General features: G+C 58.5%; 2 protein-coding genes across 2 annotated transcripts; one reads left to right on the top strand and one right to left on the bottom strand.

Moving 5' to 3' along the window:
• Positions 1–999: 999 nt before the first annotated feature.
• On the bottom strand, positions 1,000–6,033 carry LOC133766306 (olfactory receptor 2L3-like). The gene is made up of 3 exons (XM_062199996.1): positions 6,028–6,033; positions 5,943–5,958; positions 1,000–1,928 (listed from the first exon to the last, which is right to left on the bottom strand). The coding sequence occupies exons 1-3, from the start codon at positions 6,031–6,033 to the stop codon at positions 1,000–1,002; spliced, it is 951 nt and encodes a 316-aa protein (XP_062055980.1).
• A 365-nt stretch (positions 6,034–6,398) lies between these two features.
• Positions 6,399–14,947, top strand: LOC133766307 (ral-GDS-related protein-like). Its single transcript, XM_062199997.1, has 14 exons — positions 6,399–6,455; positions 6,607–6,669; positions 7,736–7,789; positions 7,991–8,184; positions 9,395–9,588; positions 9,727–9,995; positions 10,638–10,853; positions 11,186–11,289; positions 11,735–11,804; positions 13,065–13,139; positions 13,549–13,623; positions 14,154–14,186; positions 14,541–14,662; positions 14,884–14,947. The coding sequence occupies exons 1-14, from the start codon at positions 6,399–6,401 to the stop codon at positions 14,945–14,947; spliced, it is 1,590 nt and encodes a 529-aa protein (XP_062055981.1).
• The last annotated feature ends 1,091 nt before the right edge of the window (positions 14,948–16,038 follow it).

A 16,038-nucleotide genomic window follows, 5' to 3' on the forward strand; every position in this document is an offset into this window, starting at 1 on the left:
TGGAGACTAAAGCTGTTGTCCAGTCTAGAGTCCCAGTTGCACACTTTGTTCTCCATCCCTACACAACACTCAGGGCCAGAACCCACTGATGGAAGCAGACTCAGATTCACAGAGTGAGCAGCCGGCAGGGCGATGGCAAGCGTGTCCAGGCCGCACATCTCTACTCTGAGGTGCTCCTAGATTGCTCCAACTGCCACACTTCCCACGAGCTAGCAGGCAGCTGCCACAAGAAAGGTTCACGCACAGAACTGTGCGGCTGCGTGTGGACAGATTGCTCGGGGAGGGGTGCAAGTCTGGGAAGAGACCCTCTGAGGTGTCAGGGAGGGCCTCACGGGAAGAGAGTGAACAGGGAGAGAAGCCCACGTGGCTGTCCAGGGACACAGTGGCCCCGGGGTGTGCAGTGCACTGACCCAGAGTCCGACCCTTCCCCTGCAAGGCAGGGAAGCTGGAGCCTGGAATGTGCATGTTTAGCTGTGGAGATCATGGCAGCTCATCGTGTGAGGCAAAGGCATACTCACATGACGCTGCCCTGAGAGTGCGCGCTCACGCCTCGAACGTGAACCCCGGTAGGTGCACCCCACACCTGGGGCTCAATAAGCCCCTTTCATGAGCATCTTGCACTACAGGAGATGCCATCAGGGTGCAGATTGGACTTTGGAATTAAAATGATTTGCTCTGCTAAATACCAGACACACTTGGCAAAGGTGAACCCATTTTGTGACCCCAGCATGGGTTCCTAATGTATTTGCAGGAACTTTAGAGATTTCAGAGCCGATTTAATGAAAACATGAAAGAATTGTAATAGGTTCCTGACTTGATAAGGCTCCAGGGATATTTACAACAAAAGCAAATTGCCTTCTGCAGAGGTCTGGGACTCACAGCCAAAACTTCATTCAGAAAGAACTCTCATCATGGTCTCCTGAAGCCGCGAGCACAGCCCGCTCCCCCAGCCCAGCCTCTGCTCTGCTCACCCCCACAGCCTGTCGCTGTCTCCGCTCCCTAGGAAGCCCCACACCTCCCCGCCAGCTTCCGGAGTGCAGCCAGCACCTCCTTGTTCCTCAGGCTGTAGATGAGGGGGTTCAGCATCGGGGTGAGCACGTTGCTGAACACAGACAGCGCCTGGTCCTGCTCTGGGCTGTGGGAAGAGGTGAAGCTCATGTAAATGAAGATGTTTGGGCGGAAGAAGAGACTAACCACCGTGAGGTGGGAGGAGCAGGTGGCCAGGACCTTCCGCCTGCCCTTGACGGAGCTCATGCGGAGCACAGCGAGGAAGATGAGCGTGTAGGAGGCTGTGATGAGACCGAAGGGGACGACCAGCAGCACCACGCTGGTCACCACCACCACGGACTGATACACGGACGTGTCCTCGCAGGACAGCTTGATGAGGACAGGGACCTCGCAGAAGAAGTGCTGGATCTCCCGGGACCCACAGATGGGGAAGTGCAGAGGGTAAACTGTGTGAACCAAGGAGCTGGCCGAGCCTGCAACCCAACACCCAGCCACCATGTGCAGGCAGAACCTGGGGCTCATGATGGCGGGGTAGCGCAGTGGGTTGCACACAGCCACGTAGCGGTCATACGCCATGAGGGTCAGGATGAGGCACTCAGACATCCCCAGCAACAGGAAGAAGAAGCTCTGTGTCCCGCAGCCAACCCAGGAGATGCCCCTCTCCCCTGTGAAGAAGTTGGTGGCCATCTTGGGGACGATGGTGGAGGTCAGTGTCAGGTCGATGAGGGAGAGCTGGCTGAGCAGGACGTACATGGGCGTGTGCAGCCGGGCGTCCCCCAGGATCAGGACGATCAGAAGAGCGTTTCCCAGGAAGGCCAGGACGTAGACGAGGACCACGGCGGCATTGAGGAGCAGGGAGTGCCGGGACCCAGGGAAGAGCCCGGCCAGGAGGAAGTCCGTGGCCGAAGAGGCGTTCCCACCCACCATGCCGCTGCAGGCACAAGGGAGACCACAAGTGCCACCACCACGCGTGACAGACTCGTGTCAGTCTGGGGGCCAGCGTTCGAGAACCTTCCCCCCAGCTCCGGGTTCTCACATAGCCTTTGCCCGCATCTCAGGGAGAGCACTTTCCCGTGTCTCTTGAACAATCACCTGACTTGGTAAATACAGAATACTGGACACATGACCCACGCCAGCACTAACCGGCCTCTGCTGAGCTGAGTTCTTCCGATTTTCTTCTTTCTTTCTAAGTTGGAGAATCCTGTAAATACGAACACCCATTTCTAGAAATACAGGCTTAAACTGCTACACACTGTTTATGTTAGCCGTGGGCCCTAGCTAAGAACTTTTGTGCATTGGAGCACAAATGAAGGAAATTCTAATCAGTTCTTTCAATTTGGCTTTATAAATTATAAATCAATTACTTGGTTACATCCTAATGAAATAGCCTACTGTTTGCTTTCCTCTTGTTTGGTAATTGTCCTTATGTTATACACAGGGTGACAGAAATTGCTAGACGCACAGAACTGCCAACCATCAGTGTTCTGAATTACTGACCGAGGAAAGCTCTGGGATTTAACAGAGAATCTGACATCTACAGTGACTGATGACACGTCTGTCCTGTGTCTCAGACACAGACCTGGAGCTCTGCCCAGTGGTCTCCGCGGCCCCTGGCCCTGCTGCACGTGCCGCTGCACCTCTGCTCTCTGCAGGTTGAGCAGCTCCAGGAGCGCAGCCGCCCACACTTGCACAGGCACCTGCATGCAATGAACTTCTGGCGAGAGCCAGGCCTTTCCCTGGCAAGTCAGCTCACAGAAAGGTGGCCGCCCCACCCCAGCCTGGAGAGACAGTGCTGCCAGGCAGAAGTTTCCAGATGCTCAGCCTCCCGAACAGAGGGGCTCTGCTCAGCACGGGTCAAAACTCCCTGAAGTCCAGTCTGTTACTGCACCCAGAGACCACTAATGTAAAGCCACGCCCCCCTCGGGCTTACACTGGCTGTTCAGCTGGCCGTCTGTATTCACAGTACTGTGTGCATTTTGGACAAAAGATCAGTTCAGAAGAAAAACCACTGCTTGGATTTGAGCCGTCAGTCCAGTGAACTACAAATGCGGCGGGACTGGCTGACCTTGCCGGTCAGCGACCATGAGCACAAATTTGCTGCACACCACACTCACATCAGTTCAGGGAGTGCCAGCAACGAGTGCGTGTGCAGCCTGCGTGGTCCACTCACTATCATAGCACACTTGCTGAGCGCTCACGAGGGCAGCAGTGACCCGGGACAGGGCCTAAGCAGATCAGAGGCCAGTGTGCAGCACTGCCCAGCACCAGCCCCTGCGGTGCCCCTTGACAGTGGCCGTCAGCACCTTTAACTGCCCTGTTCTGTAATCCTCCCCTCTCCAGACGCCACCTGTCCGTCATAAGGCTGTGGGCTTACAACTCAGAGAATGCAACTGTCAAGTTTAGACACAGCCAACTAATGTTCAAACACTAAAAGCTGGAGCAAAGAAACATTCAAATGTGTCTAGCTCACTCCCACTTTAACTTAACGACATCAAACTTTTACTTTGTATCTTATAAATACACATTAACTCTGTGGGGACTGAAACCAGACCCTGACAGTGTTCTTTGAGTAGAAATGCAAACATCACAGCAAAGAACTCTGCATCACTTCATACAATAAAGCCTATTGCGCCATTAAATGATTTCAGCTGACTAAGCCTTTTTGGGGTCAGCTCTGCACATGTTTCTGTTACTTGCTTTGTAAACAAGAAGGCTGAGCTGTGGGAGGGAAGAGTGCGATGCTGTGTGCGTTAGCCTGTAGGCTGCACTGCAGTCTCCCAGGTCCTGACGACCTTCCGGGCTCCGGGCCCCTCTTGTTAGCGTGCTCGAGGTTGGGCTGTGAGGGCACAGACAGTGCAGACATCGACAAAGTCAGCAAACGGCCATAGCTCAGGAAGCAAACCACCACAAGCCACAGGATAAGTTCAACGGGTTGTCCTACCTGCTGACTGAGTTTGGGCACATGATGGTGCCCCGTGTTCTACTGGGTTTGGTCAGACAAGAGTACCGATCACACCACAACCCCTGCCTTATACCCTCGACAAAAAACAGCTCAAAATGGATCAGGGATTTAAACATAAGACGAGAAACCGTAAAACCACTGGAGGAAAACACAGGGCAAGGACTCCAAGACATCGGCACAGGCAGTGGCTTTTTGGATCAGACTCCCCAAGTCCCAGCAATAAAGGCAAAAGTAGACAAATGGGAGTGCATAAAGCCAAGCAGCTTCTGTACAGCCCGGGAAAGTGAAGCGGGAGGAGAGAGCTGACAGAATGGGATCATATGTCTGCACACCTTGCGTCTGGATCTTTCACACAGAGCCCAAACAGAAATACCGATTCCAGGCAGACTTCCCCTCCACGCGGACTCTGAGCAGGCTGAGCCTAACACAGGCCTGGCCCAGCGCTGTGTTGCACGCATTGTATAGGGTGAACCAGCAGATGAACAATCTCTGTCTCTCTCTGTTACTCTGCTTTTCACATAAATTAATGAAATTAATCTTTAAAAAATAAAATAATGCACTGAGATACTTAAATATATATTTTAAGGCAATAAATATGCAAATGTAACTGAATATCTCTGAGGAGAAAGGGAAATAGGATCTGGAAAATATGAATTACTTTACCTGCAACTGTTTTCAATAAAACGTATAAAGCAAATAAAAAATAGAAGTTTCAGTAAAAACAGAATGTGACCAGTTCAGTAGGAGACAGAGCAGGAAACGTAAGACTACTGCAGTGCCAGGATCCCATTTGGACACTGGTTCAAGTCCCGGCTATCTAATTCCGCTACTGCTCTATGGCCTGGGAAGGCAATAGAAGATGGCCCAAGTCCTTGGGCCCCTGCACCCATATGGAAGACCCAGAAGAAACTCCTGGCTCCTGGTCAGATTGGAGCAGCTCCAGCTGTTGCGGCCATTTGGAGTGAACCAGCAGATGGAAGATCTCTCTGTCTCTACCTCTGCCTCTCTGTAACTCTGCCTTCAAATAAATACATAAATCTTAAAAAAAAAAAAAAGATTGGTGGAAAGAATTGTGGAAAGACCCCTGATGGCTACAGGTTTCCGATGGCTCTGACACACTGCCGTTGGCGGGGTCAGGGTCTGGAGAGCAGTGGGGCTCCGTGGCAAGCAGGCCAGACTTTGCAGCGTGGGGCTGAAGGTCCTGGGAGAGGACCCGTGTGGTGCTCAGGAGCCCGCTGAAGCTGACACTCGTGTTTGAAGGCTTGGGGGTGTCTGAGACGTGGGAAGGCAGCTCTGTCCTTACAGCAGGACAGAGAGCAAACACTGGTTCCAGCTCAGAGATTTTGACTGGGGGGCAGCGTCTGAGCATAGGAACAACCAGGACCAGACCCGACTCAGGATGGAGGGCCACCCTTGTGGAGTGGAGAAGACCCTGGCCCAGGCTGGGCTTCCACGAGTCACTCAGACTCCAGGTGATGCCATGACCTTGCCACCAGTTCCACCATTCACTCTCAGCATTCTAAATAAAAGCTCACACAGGAGCTGGTGCTGTGCTCTAGCAGGTAAAGCCACCGCCTGCTGTGCCAGCATCCCATAGGGGTGCCGCTTTGTGGCTCAGCTGTGCCACTTCTGATTCAGCTCCGTGCTAATGCGCCTGGGAAAGCAGCAGAAGATGGCCTAAGAACTTAGGGTGCACCTAAGACACTGCCCTTGGCTTTCCTCACTGACCTTAGCTTGGATTTTAGGGGCCTTCCTAAGAAGCAGGCTACTGTCTTTGGGAAATGATAGGAAAAGGAGGTTTAGACTCCAGCTGAGTGCCCTTCAGCCTGGGATCCTGACCCCATCCAGGTCTCCCAGGCACTGAGGGATGGGGCTGTGTTTGCAGAATTGTGCACAGTCAAGGGGATGGCATCGGGGCAAGAGAGGAACAGTCAGCAGCCCAGAGGGCCTTGGGAGCTCTTCCTGCTGGAAGGGTCCATGTCCTGGACCTGGAGGAAGTGACCTCACTTCCTTGGTGACGGGCCACAACAGAACATGGAACTCTGGTAACCAGGCACCCACATTGTAGTGGTAGCCATTGCCAGCTCACTTGATAGGAAGCGTTGCAGGGAGAACTATGTTCCCTTGCTGCTGCCCTTCAAGGCGAGGCTCTGGCCGAGCCAAAGCCCAGAATGAAGGTCTCTTCCAGCGTGTAACACGCTGGCTGAGCTCTCACTATGGACGCCTGTGGCCACGGGGGAGGAGGCAGCCACAGGTAACAGGGTTTAGCATCCCCGGGAAGTTCTATCCAGGCCCAGAGTCTCTGGTGACCCCGCGTGGGCTGTCCTCCCAACCCCATGAAGGGGACAAGAGGAGGGGCCCTTCCTGCACAGCACCAGGATTCAGGCATTGGACGAGGGTTGTGGTGTTGTCCGTACCCATTCCAGGGATGGAGCGGATGGGAAAGTGGGTGTTGGGGGCCATTTTGTCTACTCAGGGGTTCCACGTGAGTTCTCCTGTGTCACCTGGAGTCCTCCTGGCTGGGGGTATACCCAGATGTCCCTCCGTATGTGACCTGGGGAGTGGAAATACTCACAGGGGTGTCTCCTGTGGGACACTGACGCCTTCTGGCCTGGCTCCGGGCACTCTGTTTGCAGGGCTCCACGCTGGAGATCAGCAATGATTCCCATGAGGAACTCATCTTCTCAGGCAATGGACAGGTGCGTCAGGCCAACAGCCGTGGACAGTGCTGGGCTGGGCTGAGGGAGGGGCCTAGGGAGATACACAGGTGGGGACTCAAGATGACCAGGCTGGGCCGAGGACCAGAGCCTGGATATAGGCACCTCTGGGCCCCGTCCTGGTGTTTCCCACCCGAGTGACTGACCCCAGTCTCGTTCCTAAGAGATCTCACTCCTTTGCTGCCCACAGACAGCTGGGTTATGGCAACCCCATGTTGGGTACTGGTGGGATGTTCAGGGGACAGGTTACTACTGGTACCCTGGATACGAAGTCAAGAGCGTCCACGTGTGTGACAGCAATGGGTTCCCCCCCAGCCCAGGAATCCCGGGCAGGGGTCAGCTCCACTGTGCTTCATGACCTCCCCACAACCCACGACAGAGAACCCAAACCCCACACACAGGGTGAGGCTTACACAAGAGAGAGAGAGAGAGAGAGAGAGAGAGAGAGAGAGACTACTCCATGCATGTGTCAGCAGCATGTCCCTGGGTCTCAGCCCTGGAGCCCCCACCCATCTTCATCCTGTTCCATGAGAAAGGACATTTGTCCTGTGGCTCAGAGGGGATTCCAGTGCTTGTCCCCAGCTGCCCTGCTGCAGGTCACGGCCTCAGAGAGCGCCCCTGGAGCCTGGTCTGCTGGACAGTCACAGCCCAGGGCCCCACACGAGGGCGGCCCTCACACAGGAGTTTGCACACAGTGCTGGGGGCTGGATGTCCCTGTCTCCTGCTTGTGCATGTCCATCTCCGTTCCCGTGTTCTCGTGTTCTCCTGTGCTTCTCTGTGTCCTTGTCCCCTCTCCTTATCAGCACGGCAGTCCTGGGGCCCACTCCATGGCCTGGCCTAACGTCCATCAACTCCTCAGGAGTGCATGGCACATGCAACCACACTCAGGGACCCAGGTGTCAGAGCATCACCGTCACTCTCACAGGAGCTAATGCCCTGCTGAGACAGAGGCCCAGACAGCACATTCTGGGAGAGGGGCTGAGGTGTCCTCCTGGAGCAGCCATGGTCAAATCACCGTGCAGAAGGGCTGTGGCCGGGACACCGCCAGCTGCCATCTCTGCACTGCTGCCTCCAGCTGCTGGCCTCCCTGAGGGGATACTCTGCTCTCCCCACTCTCCCACACTGCTCTGTATGTGGCCAACAAAGTCACTCTGGGCCTTTCATGCCCAACCCCCCAGGGATGTGAGCGGTCACCTGCTGCAGCTGGTTGCCCTCTGTGAGGGGGTCTTCTCCCAGCCCAGACTCCCGTGGTTGGGGGTCCCTGGAGCCTCCTCTGACTCCTGTCCCTGCTGGTCCTCCCTAGTTTGGAGGTGTGTCCACACTGCACCTGGCAGAGGTCTGCCCCCTGCGGAGCCTGCAGCCAGGCACCAAGGCGAAGCTGGAGGAGTCCCTGGTCCCGGCCTCCCCAGGAAGAACCATCGCTTACCTGTCCACTTTGCTGTGCTCATATGGTGACTTCAGCACTGTTCCGTATTTCCTGGACCAGATATTCCACAGGTGAGCGTCTGTGCCCTCCAGGCACAGGGGCCTCTGCTGCCCCCTAGCCGTGGCTCTCTGTGCCTGCGTGCTCCTCTGAGAAGGGGGGTGGTGTGGGTGTGAGCCTCAGGGGTTGTACAGGGACCATGTGACTGCAGACATGGCAGGGGCCTGGTGCCTGCTCCGTGGCCAGGGCTGCTGGCACTGCGCTCATCCCTCTTCTTCTGGTCTCTGCACCCTCGGGACTCAATAGCCCACGGCACTCGAGGTTTGGAAAACCCCACAGAGAGCAGCCCTGCCTTCCCATCTGTAAAGGAGGCCTCCCAGCCCCAGTCCCTGATACAGACAGAGCAGGGCCCGGGCACTGGGTGTTGGGCCCAGGCCCCTCAGCTCTCTGGCAAGGGTCCGTGTGGGGTTCATCCCCACAGCACGTGAATATTAAACACTCTGGGCAGTCACTTTGCAGACACGTGTCACAGCTCAGCGAGCAAAGCAGACAGCATTCCCGGGGCCTCATGACCTGGGAGGACCAGACTCTCCCAGCTGAACGCCTGCCCGGGTCCTTTCCACAGGGTCAGAGGGGAGAGGATCGTCCTCCCATGGTCTTGCCAGGATGTCAGAGCCCAGGCCCCACTAGGACGTCACGGACTGTGGGTCCAGTCGGAGGCCTTCTGTCCCTGCCAACTGTGGGAGCAAAATGTGGGCTGTGGCTGGGGAGGGACAGACAGGATGTGGATCTCCCACTTCCTGTGACTCCTCTTAGAGCACCGAGGCCCGGGGACTCCCCACGAAGGAAAGGAGAACAGAGCTGGGAAGGGGGTCCCAGACCTGCAAAGGAGAGAGGATGCTAGGGCGCAGAGCAGCCAGGGGTCCATAGCCAGGACAGGTGCTTCCCAGCTCCACCCATGCTCCCGGCCCCCTCCCCAGGATGCCAAGACCTACAGAGGTCCTAGATACCTGCTCCTAAGTCTGCCTGGAGCCTCTGTGCTGAGCACCAGGGGCCCTCCCCTCAGGAAAGAAGGTCCCTGGGAGGCTGTCACCACGGGTGTGCACCAGCCCTGTTGACCAGGTCTGCCACGGCCAGGACAGCCCAGGAGGGCTTGGAGGGTGGGTCATGCTCTGGACAGGCTGAGGCATGCCCAGGGCCCCAGAGCCACAGAGGGGCCCCTGGCAGTGCAGTGTGGTGGCCAAGGCCAGCCTCTGACCCCGCTGCCCTTGCTTGTGTCCCCAGCAACATGGCTTCCTTCCTGGGACGCTGCAGAGACCTGTACGAGGCAGAGCTCCATGGCCACACCAGCCTTCCACTGCTGAAGATGAAGGTGGGCTGCAAGCCTGTCAGCCTGCCTGGAGGAGACCTGGGGACCCAGGTGTATTTTCTGTATGCCCTGCCCGGACACGCCCAGCGCCCTGAGGCCACAGCAGACGGTGAGGGGCAGCGCAGTCTGCAGGTCTCTCAGGGGTGGTGTTTGGGGCTGGACTCCCCTTCCAGGCGGTGCGACCCCTCGGGGTTTGCAGAGGCCACTGGAAGGTGATTCACGTTGGCGACCCTTTCTCTTCTTCCAGCTCCCGCTCTGCATGCAGGGCCACCACCCTTCCGCGCACTGGCTCTCGAGCCAGCTGCAGCACCGCTGGCTCAGCCAGGACCTGCTCCAGAGCCAGGGCCAGCTTCCCCACGGGGCCTGCCCCCATGCGCACAGTCAGCACCAGGGCCAGCTCCACAGGCCTCCTCTGGATGGGCTGGGCCTGCAGAGGAGCTGCCTGGGGCGGAGATGGTTGACATCACCGCCTTCTCCCCCAGGACGATGGCAGAACAGCTCACGCTTCTGGATGCGGTGAGCAGCCGGCTCTGCTGGGCAGGGCCAGGACCACGGCGTCCCTGTGGCAGCTGGCGTCCCACACAAGCCCTGGCCAGAGTCAGCCCAGGCTCCATGTCAGCCCCAGTGTGACCTGGGCTCGTTTCTCATGTCCTAACCCACCTGTCCCCTGTGGACAGCAGAGATGGGGCACACTCATGCCAGGTGCTCAGAGCGGCAGACAGAAAGCTGGGCACGGTGTGGCCCGGAGGTGGTGGAGGGCACTCACTGTGGTGCAGCCAGGCCCCTGTCCCTGCCAGTCTGCCCAGAATGCCTTACCTGTCTCAGCACTGATTAGGCTTCAGAGTTGGACGGGGTCCCAGAGCAGACACACAAACAGAGCCCCTTGGTGTAGCTGCCACAGGGAGGTGCGCTGGGATGGGACAAGGAGCACAGGGCTGATGGTGATGGGCCGAGGGATGGGGAGTTGGCCAGGATGCCCGGGAGAAAACACCTCTGTGTCTTCTCTCCAAGAATGGGCTCTGGGCCATGGGGCTCTGGGCACCCTCAGTGGGCTGCTGCTCCCACTGCTGTGAGCCCCATGCACAGCATCCTGGGAGTGTGGGCACCGGTGCACTCTGAGTGGGGGTGGCTATGCCCATGGGTCACTCTCCTCCCCAGGAGCTCTTCCAGAAGGTCGTGCCCTTCCACTGCCTGGGCTCCGTCTGGACCAAGAGCAGCAAGAGAGGCAAGGAACACCTGGCCTCCACTGTCCATGCCACCGTCCAGCAGTTCAACTGCGTGACAAATTGTGTAGTAACCACATGCTTGGGGGACCCCAGCAGGAAGGCCACGGACAGGGCCCGTGTGGTGGAGCACTGGATCAAGGTGGCCAAGGTCAGCTGCGGGCAACCAGGGCCCTTGCTCCCTGCACTCTGGGAATGGCCACTTTGCTCTATCAGCCCATGGGAATACAACCTGTGGCTGAAGACCCTGCACAGACCCTGGGCCCTTCCTGGCAGGGAGGGGCCTGACCTGACTCACTTCCCCCAGGGGTGCATGCTCACCTGCCACCTGAACCTCCGTGTGGGTTGAACCCAATCCTCTCCCTGTGAGGGTGGCCATGGTTCCCTTGTGCCTTCCTGTGGCTCCGTGGGCATCTGATGCAGGAGGGGGACGTCAGCCCAGGGGATCCAGGTGACTTCTCCCTCATCCGCTCTGCTCTCCAGGAGTGCCAGACCCTCAGGAACGTTTCCTCGGCCCATGCCATCCTCACTGCTCTACAGACCTCCCCAATTTGTCGCCTGCAAGAGACGTGGGGAGAAGTCTCCAGGTGGGTGCCTTCTCCCACAGGAGCACCAGGGTGTACCTGGGACCCTAGGACTCAGCACTAACCCCATGATCTGGGAGGGGCCAGACGTGGACTCTAAGGGGAGGCATGGGGAACGTCACCTTCGAGACCCCTAGACCTTCTGCCTCATGTTTGCCTCAGGATGCTATTTGCTTTGCTGTCAGGCACCAGTTCTTGAATAGTGCTCCTGGGCAGCACCGGAGCTCCCTGTGCAGGTGAACGTGAGGCAGAACGGTGCTGCTCCGTGGAGGGGAGGGGCCCAGGAGAACCACTTGAGCTTCCCCCGTCCCCTGGGCCCCAGGGCTTCGGGAACTCAGTGGAAACTCACCTGGGCCGTGTGCATCCTCCTTGCTCTCGAGCAAAGGGAGCTGCACTCACCACCCTCCCATCACACCGAGTGGCTCCTCCTGGTTTCCCATCTCCACAGGAAAAGCTGCAAAAAATTTGAGCGCCTGTGTGAGAAGGACAATGGCTTGAGCAGGGATCGGCTCACCAAGGTAGGGGGCTGGGAAGTGGGGTAAGTGTTTGGGGGTAGGGTGAGGGGTGGAGTGAGGGCCTGGGGCAGGGGTGGTGTTGGCCGGCAGGACAGGCTCTGTGCGCCTGACCCCACCCGGGCTGTGTGGCAGAGTGGCAGGAAGGACTTCCCTCCTTCCACAGGGTGACCTCGGTTCCTCACAAAGCCAGGCCCTGCCTGGGATCTGCCTGCCCAGGACCTGCATGGGGAAGGCCACCTGCCTGCACTGGGGAGGGGGGAACTGAACACGGGTGTCCCAGGGCCCGTGGTCCATGGTTTCCGAGCATCAGGTGCAGTGGGCACATGAGAAACAGATGCACCTGTGGCTGTGATGCCCGTCCTGCCCTGACCCACTGCCCATCGCCTGAGGTCCTGGGATTCTCACCCTGCCCAGGGCAATGACATCATCTGCAGGTAGACGAGGAGAAGCTCCTGAGGCCTCCTCACACATGCCTGGTGGCTCTGTCCTGACCACATCTCAATGCCTTCCACCTAAGGGAGGAAGCAAAGTGTCGCCACCCAGAGCCTGTGCAGGCCCTGCCTGTCACTCAGAGATGATCCCTGGGGGCCACGCCCTGAGTGGCAGGGGAGATGTGCAGCAGAAGCTGTGGTTCGTCCTTGACCCTGCTGGGGGTGGGGGGAGCACCCAGTGGGGCTGGGTGGCCAGCACCTATCAGCCAGGCCTCCTGAGACCACCTGGCCCTCTCCCTCCATGGCTGTGCCTGGCCAGGGACCAGGACACAGAGAGCCTTGATGGACTCCTGGCCAGGGGTGCAGCTGGGGTTGTGGTGAAGCAGTGGGGTGCCAGTCGGCTGGGGGCAGGGCAGGCTCTCCTGTGTGGCCCTGGGCTGGTCACTGCCCATGGCCTCTGATTTCTCAAGTAGAGGATGGGGCTGGTGAGCCTGTTGTGCAGAGCTCACGGGGGTCGGTGAGGCACCAGGAAGGGTGATGTGTGGTGCAGGGCCTGGCCTTCCTCCCAGGGGACAGTGAGGAGGAGGAGGGCAGAGGTAGGATGCTGAGTCAGGACAGCTGTGGGGGGGGGGCACCCAGCACCCTCACTAGCCAAGGAGCAGACCCAGGGAGGCCCCTTGCTCAAGGTGCCCCCAGTGAGGGTGGGAGCCACAGCATCCAGACAGAGTGCACTTGGGGGAGGGGCTCAGACATGCAGGGCCCTAGCAGAGGGCCCAGGTGTGGGCAGGGGTGGCAAGGACAGGCCCTATGACCCTGACCTTGATCCTGGCAGAAGGGGGCCTTCAAGCTTGCAGCCCGGGAGCAGAATCCACAGAGAGCCCAGATGAGGCTGCGGAAACAACAGAAGGTGCGTGTGCCCGGGCGAGGGGACTCCTCCGTCACACCGGGGCCCGAGCCACAGGAGCAGGGCTAACACCTCCAGCCCTCCCTGCGGTCCCCACACTGCCTCAGTGGCCTCCACCGGAGAGACCAGAGCCAGGGCCTGGGGCAGCTGGGCTCTCAGTGCACTTGGGGCTGAGGTGGCGCTGGTCGAAACAGGGCCTGTGTGCCCTTGGACATCCCAGCAGGAGTCCTAGGGGTGCCTGCTGTCCTGGGAGTAGCTGGGAGGATGGAGAATGGGGGAGGCTGCCAAGGTCCTGGAGGGCTCCCGGGGGGAGACATGAGCCAGGGTCCAGGAGCTGGGGTGGAGGGGTCTCTGGGGCAGGGCTTGGGTGGCACCTGAGAGCAGGTGCTCATCACCACCCCCTGCGGCACAGGGAGTCGTCCCCTTTCTTGGCACTTACCTGAAATACCTGGTGATGTTGGACACTGTGATGGGGGACTCTGTGCATGTGAGTGATCCTGGGGCAGGTGGGGTGGGCCCAGGTCCCTGAGGCTGGCGGGGGGAGGTGCGGGGAGAGCCTGTACTGCATTCTTAGCCTTCTGCGCTGCCAGCCCTTCTCCTGAACCTCCCAGCCGTCCCTGGGGCTGGGGCTTCACTGCCTCTGCCCTGTGAGTGTCGGGGCCTCCAACTGGGTGCCCCTCCCTCTCCTGGAGGGACAAAGCTACACAAGGTCTTGGCTGAGCCTCCTTGGCCTCCCCCTTGGGTAGGCTCCATGGGCAGGAGAGAAATTGGGCCCAGCAAGGTCAGGAAGCACTGACATGGCCAAGCACCCTCGCCCATCCCAGCCTCTGTTTCCCTCCTGTCACCAGGCAGGGTGAGAACAGCAGGTGCCTGAGCCTCAGCTGCCAGGTCCCCTCTCCAGAGCTCACCCAGATCCTTGTCCTTTCCCACCCGCATCCCCTTGACGGCCTCATGAAGGGGAGGGTCGGGGCTGGGCCTGGCTGGGGGCAGTTCTGATGGACTCTGTCTGCCTTCCAGCAGGCTGACTTCAGCTTTGAGAAACTGAATAAGGTGAGCAGCTGTGGCCTCACTCAGGGCAGGAGGGCACTGGGGGTCACAGGTGGTCCTGTTCAGGACCCCCATGCATCATCCCTGCAGCTTTGCTCTATTAGGAGGGCTGGGTGCACATGAGGGGGAGACCCATCCCTAGGGTGGGTGCGGGTAGAGGACTGGAATCAAGGAGATGCCCCTGGGGAGGGGCTGTTGGCACCCCTGTTGAAGGCCAGGGTGCGGCCTGCATGGGCTGGATTGGAGGAGGCCTCTTTAGAGGAAACACCCAGAACCCCGCGGCCCCTCCCCTACCAGGTCCCCACAGCGTTCCCAGCCCAGGCGCTGACCGTGTCCTGTGTGCCCCTCTGTCCCCAGGAAATTAAAGTCCTGCAAGAAATCCAACTGCTGCAGGTGGCAGCGAGCAATTATTATTTTAAGCGTGATGAGGAGTTTGGCGTGTGGTTCCGGTCTGTGGAGTATCTCACTGAGAAGGAGAGGTGAGTGATGGGCAGGAATTGGGTGAAGCCCAGGGGTGTTGGGGGTGGGGAGGGCTCTCCCTGCTGTGCAGCTGGGGGAGCACCGTCCAGGCCCCCTGGTGGCAGCAGGCCCTGTCCTATGGGCACTGCTGGCCCCCAGGACTGCAGCTCCTGGGCAGGCCCTGGGAGGGAGGCCTGAGCTGAGGCTCTTGGTGGACTCATGGCTGTGCTCTCTCCGTTAGCTACGCACTGTCCTGCCAGCTGGAGCCCTCTGCCAAGAGGCCCGCAGCAGCCTCAAGGCCATGAACACCATCATGATGCCCTCGTGACCGAGTGCTGGGACCTCAGGGGCACATCTGAGCTCATTGGGAGCCTGGTGCCTGGGACAGTGGCCTCCCTGCTGTGAAGCTGAGGCCTGCGTTGTGTCAGTTTAATTGCCCCTCTTATGTTCTCTCCTTTCCCCCATTGAACTATAGTCACTGTTAGTAGCTCCCTGTTAGAGTTTTATTAAAGTTAATGTAAATATGTTGCACCATGAGTTTCATGCTTCCTCGTCATCGCTTCCCCGTAACTGAGGTTGTGAGCGGTGTTCCACCGTGCAAATGCGCCGTGGGCATGGGCCCCTCCTAGTTGCGGCTCCTGGAGCTGCACCTCGCTGGGTGAGGTTCCCTGAGGTTCTTCTCCTAAGAGGCGCTGGCAGATCACTTGGTGCCTGGTGTAAAAATCCTGCCTCGCTCCTCTTGCACTTTCTGCCCTGGGTTTAGGATGTTGGGTGCAGCCTGGCCTGGCCTGGCTGTGGTGGGCATATGGGAGGTCTTCTCTGTATTAACTGTTCTATGTCTCCGCATTTTCACTGGAACTTGCATCTTCAACCTCTGAGGCGACAGCAGTGCTGCAGGGTCAGCACCTGTGCCTGTGGACGGCACATTTGTCTTCAAGTCCCCTTAGGTAGAGTTGTCTTAGGGAACGTTCCTGACACACCTCGGAGCCACCAGCTTTGCAGAAGCTAGGCACACCTGAGGGGAGTCCCAGGGCCTCGGGCACCAGTGCTGACACACGGTGGGGCCAACCAACACCTGACGCTTGCTGTAGATGATGTCGGAGGGCAGGGACTCTACCTGGCCTTTCCGATTCCCAAGGCTGACTTGAACTTGTCTTCTTGCACTTTGCTGTGTCTCACCTTTGCCACCGTTGAATCACTGCGTGAGTATTCACCATCAGGCACATGGCAGGGTGTTCCGGTTGGGGCTCTGAGTGCTGGTATTTCAACTGTGGCACAGGTTTTGGTGACACGGCACAGATCTGTCAGGTATGTATGTAGTGGAGGAGCTACGGCATAGAAGCTGCATCTCTGCACCCTGGGAGACACTGCCGGGTTCCTGGAATGCTTGCAGCAT

Source organism: Lepus europaeus, chromosome 9 (assembly GCF_033115175.1).
Source record: "Lepus europaeus isolate LE1 chromosome 9, mLepTim1.pri, whole genome shotgun sequence".
NCBI lineage: Eukaryota > Metazoa > Chordata > Mammalia > Lagomorpha > Leporidae > Lepus > Lepus europaeus.

Excerpts from the sequence above, each read along its gene's own strand:
- LOC133766307 (XM_062199997.1), top strand. The coding sequence starts at position 6,399 with ATGGAGCGGATGGGAAAGTGGGTGTTGGGGGCCATTTTGTCTACTCAG. Across the intron at positions 7,790-7,990 it reads CCTCCCTGAGGGGATACTCT|TTTGGAGGTGTGTCCACACT; the intron begins GCTCTCCCCACT and ends GGTCCTCCCTAG. Across the intron at positions 10,854-11,185 it reads ACTGGATCAAGGTGGCCAAG|GAGTGCCAGACCCTCAGGAA; the intron begins GTCAGCTGCGGG and ends TCTGCTCTCCAG.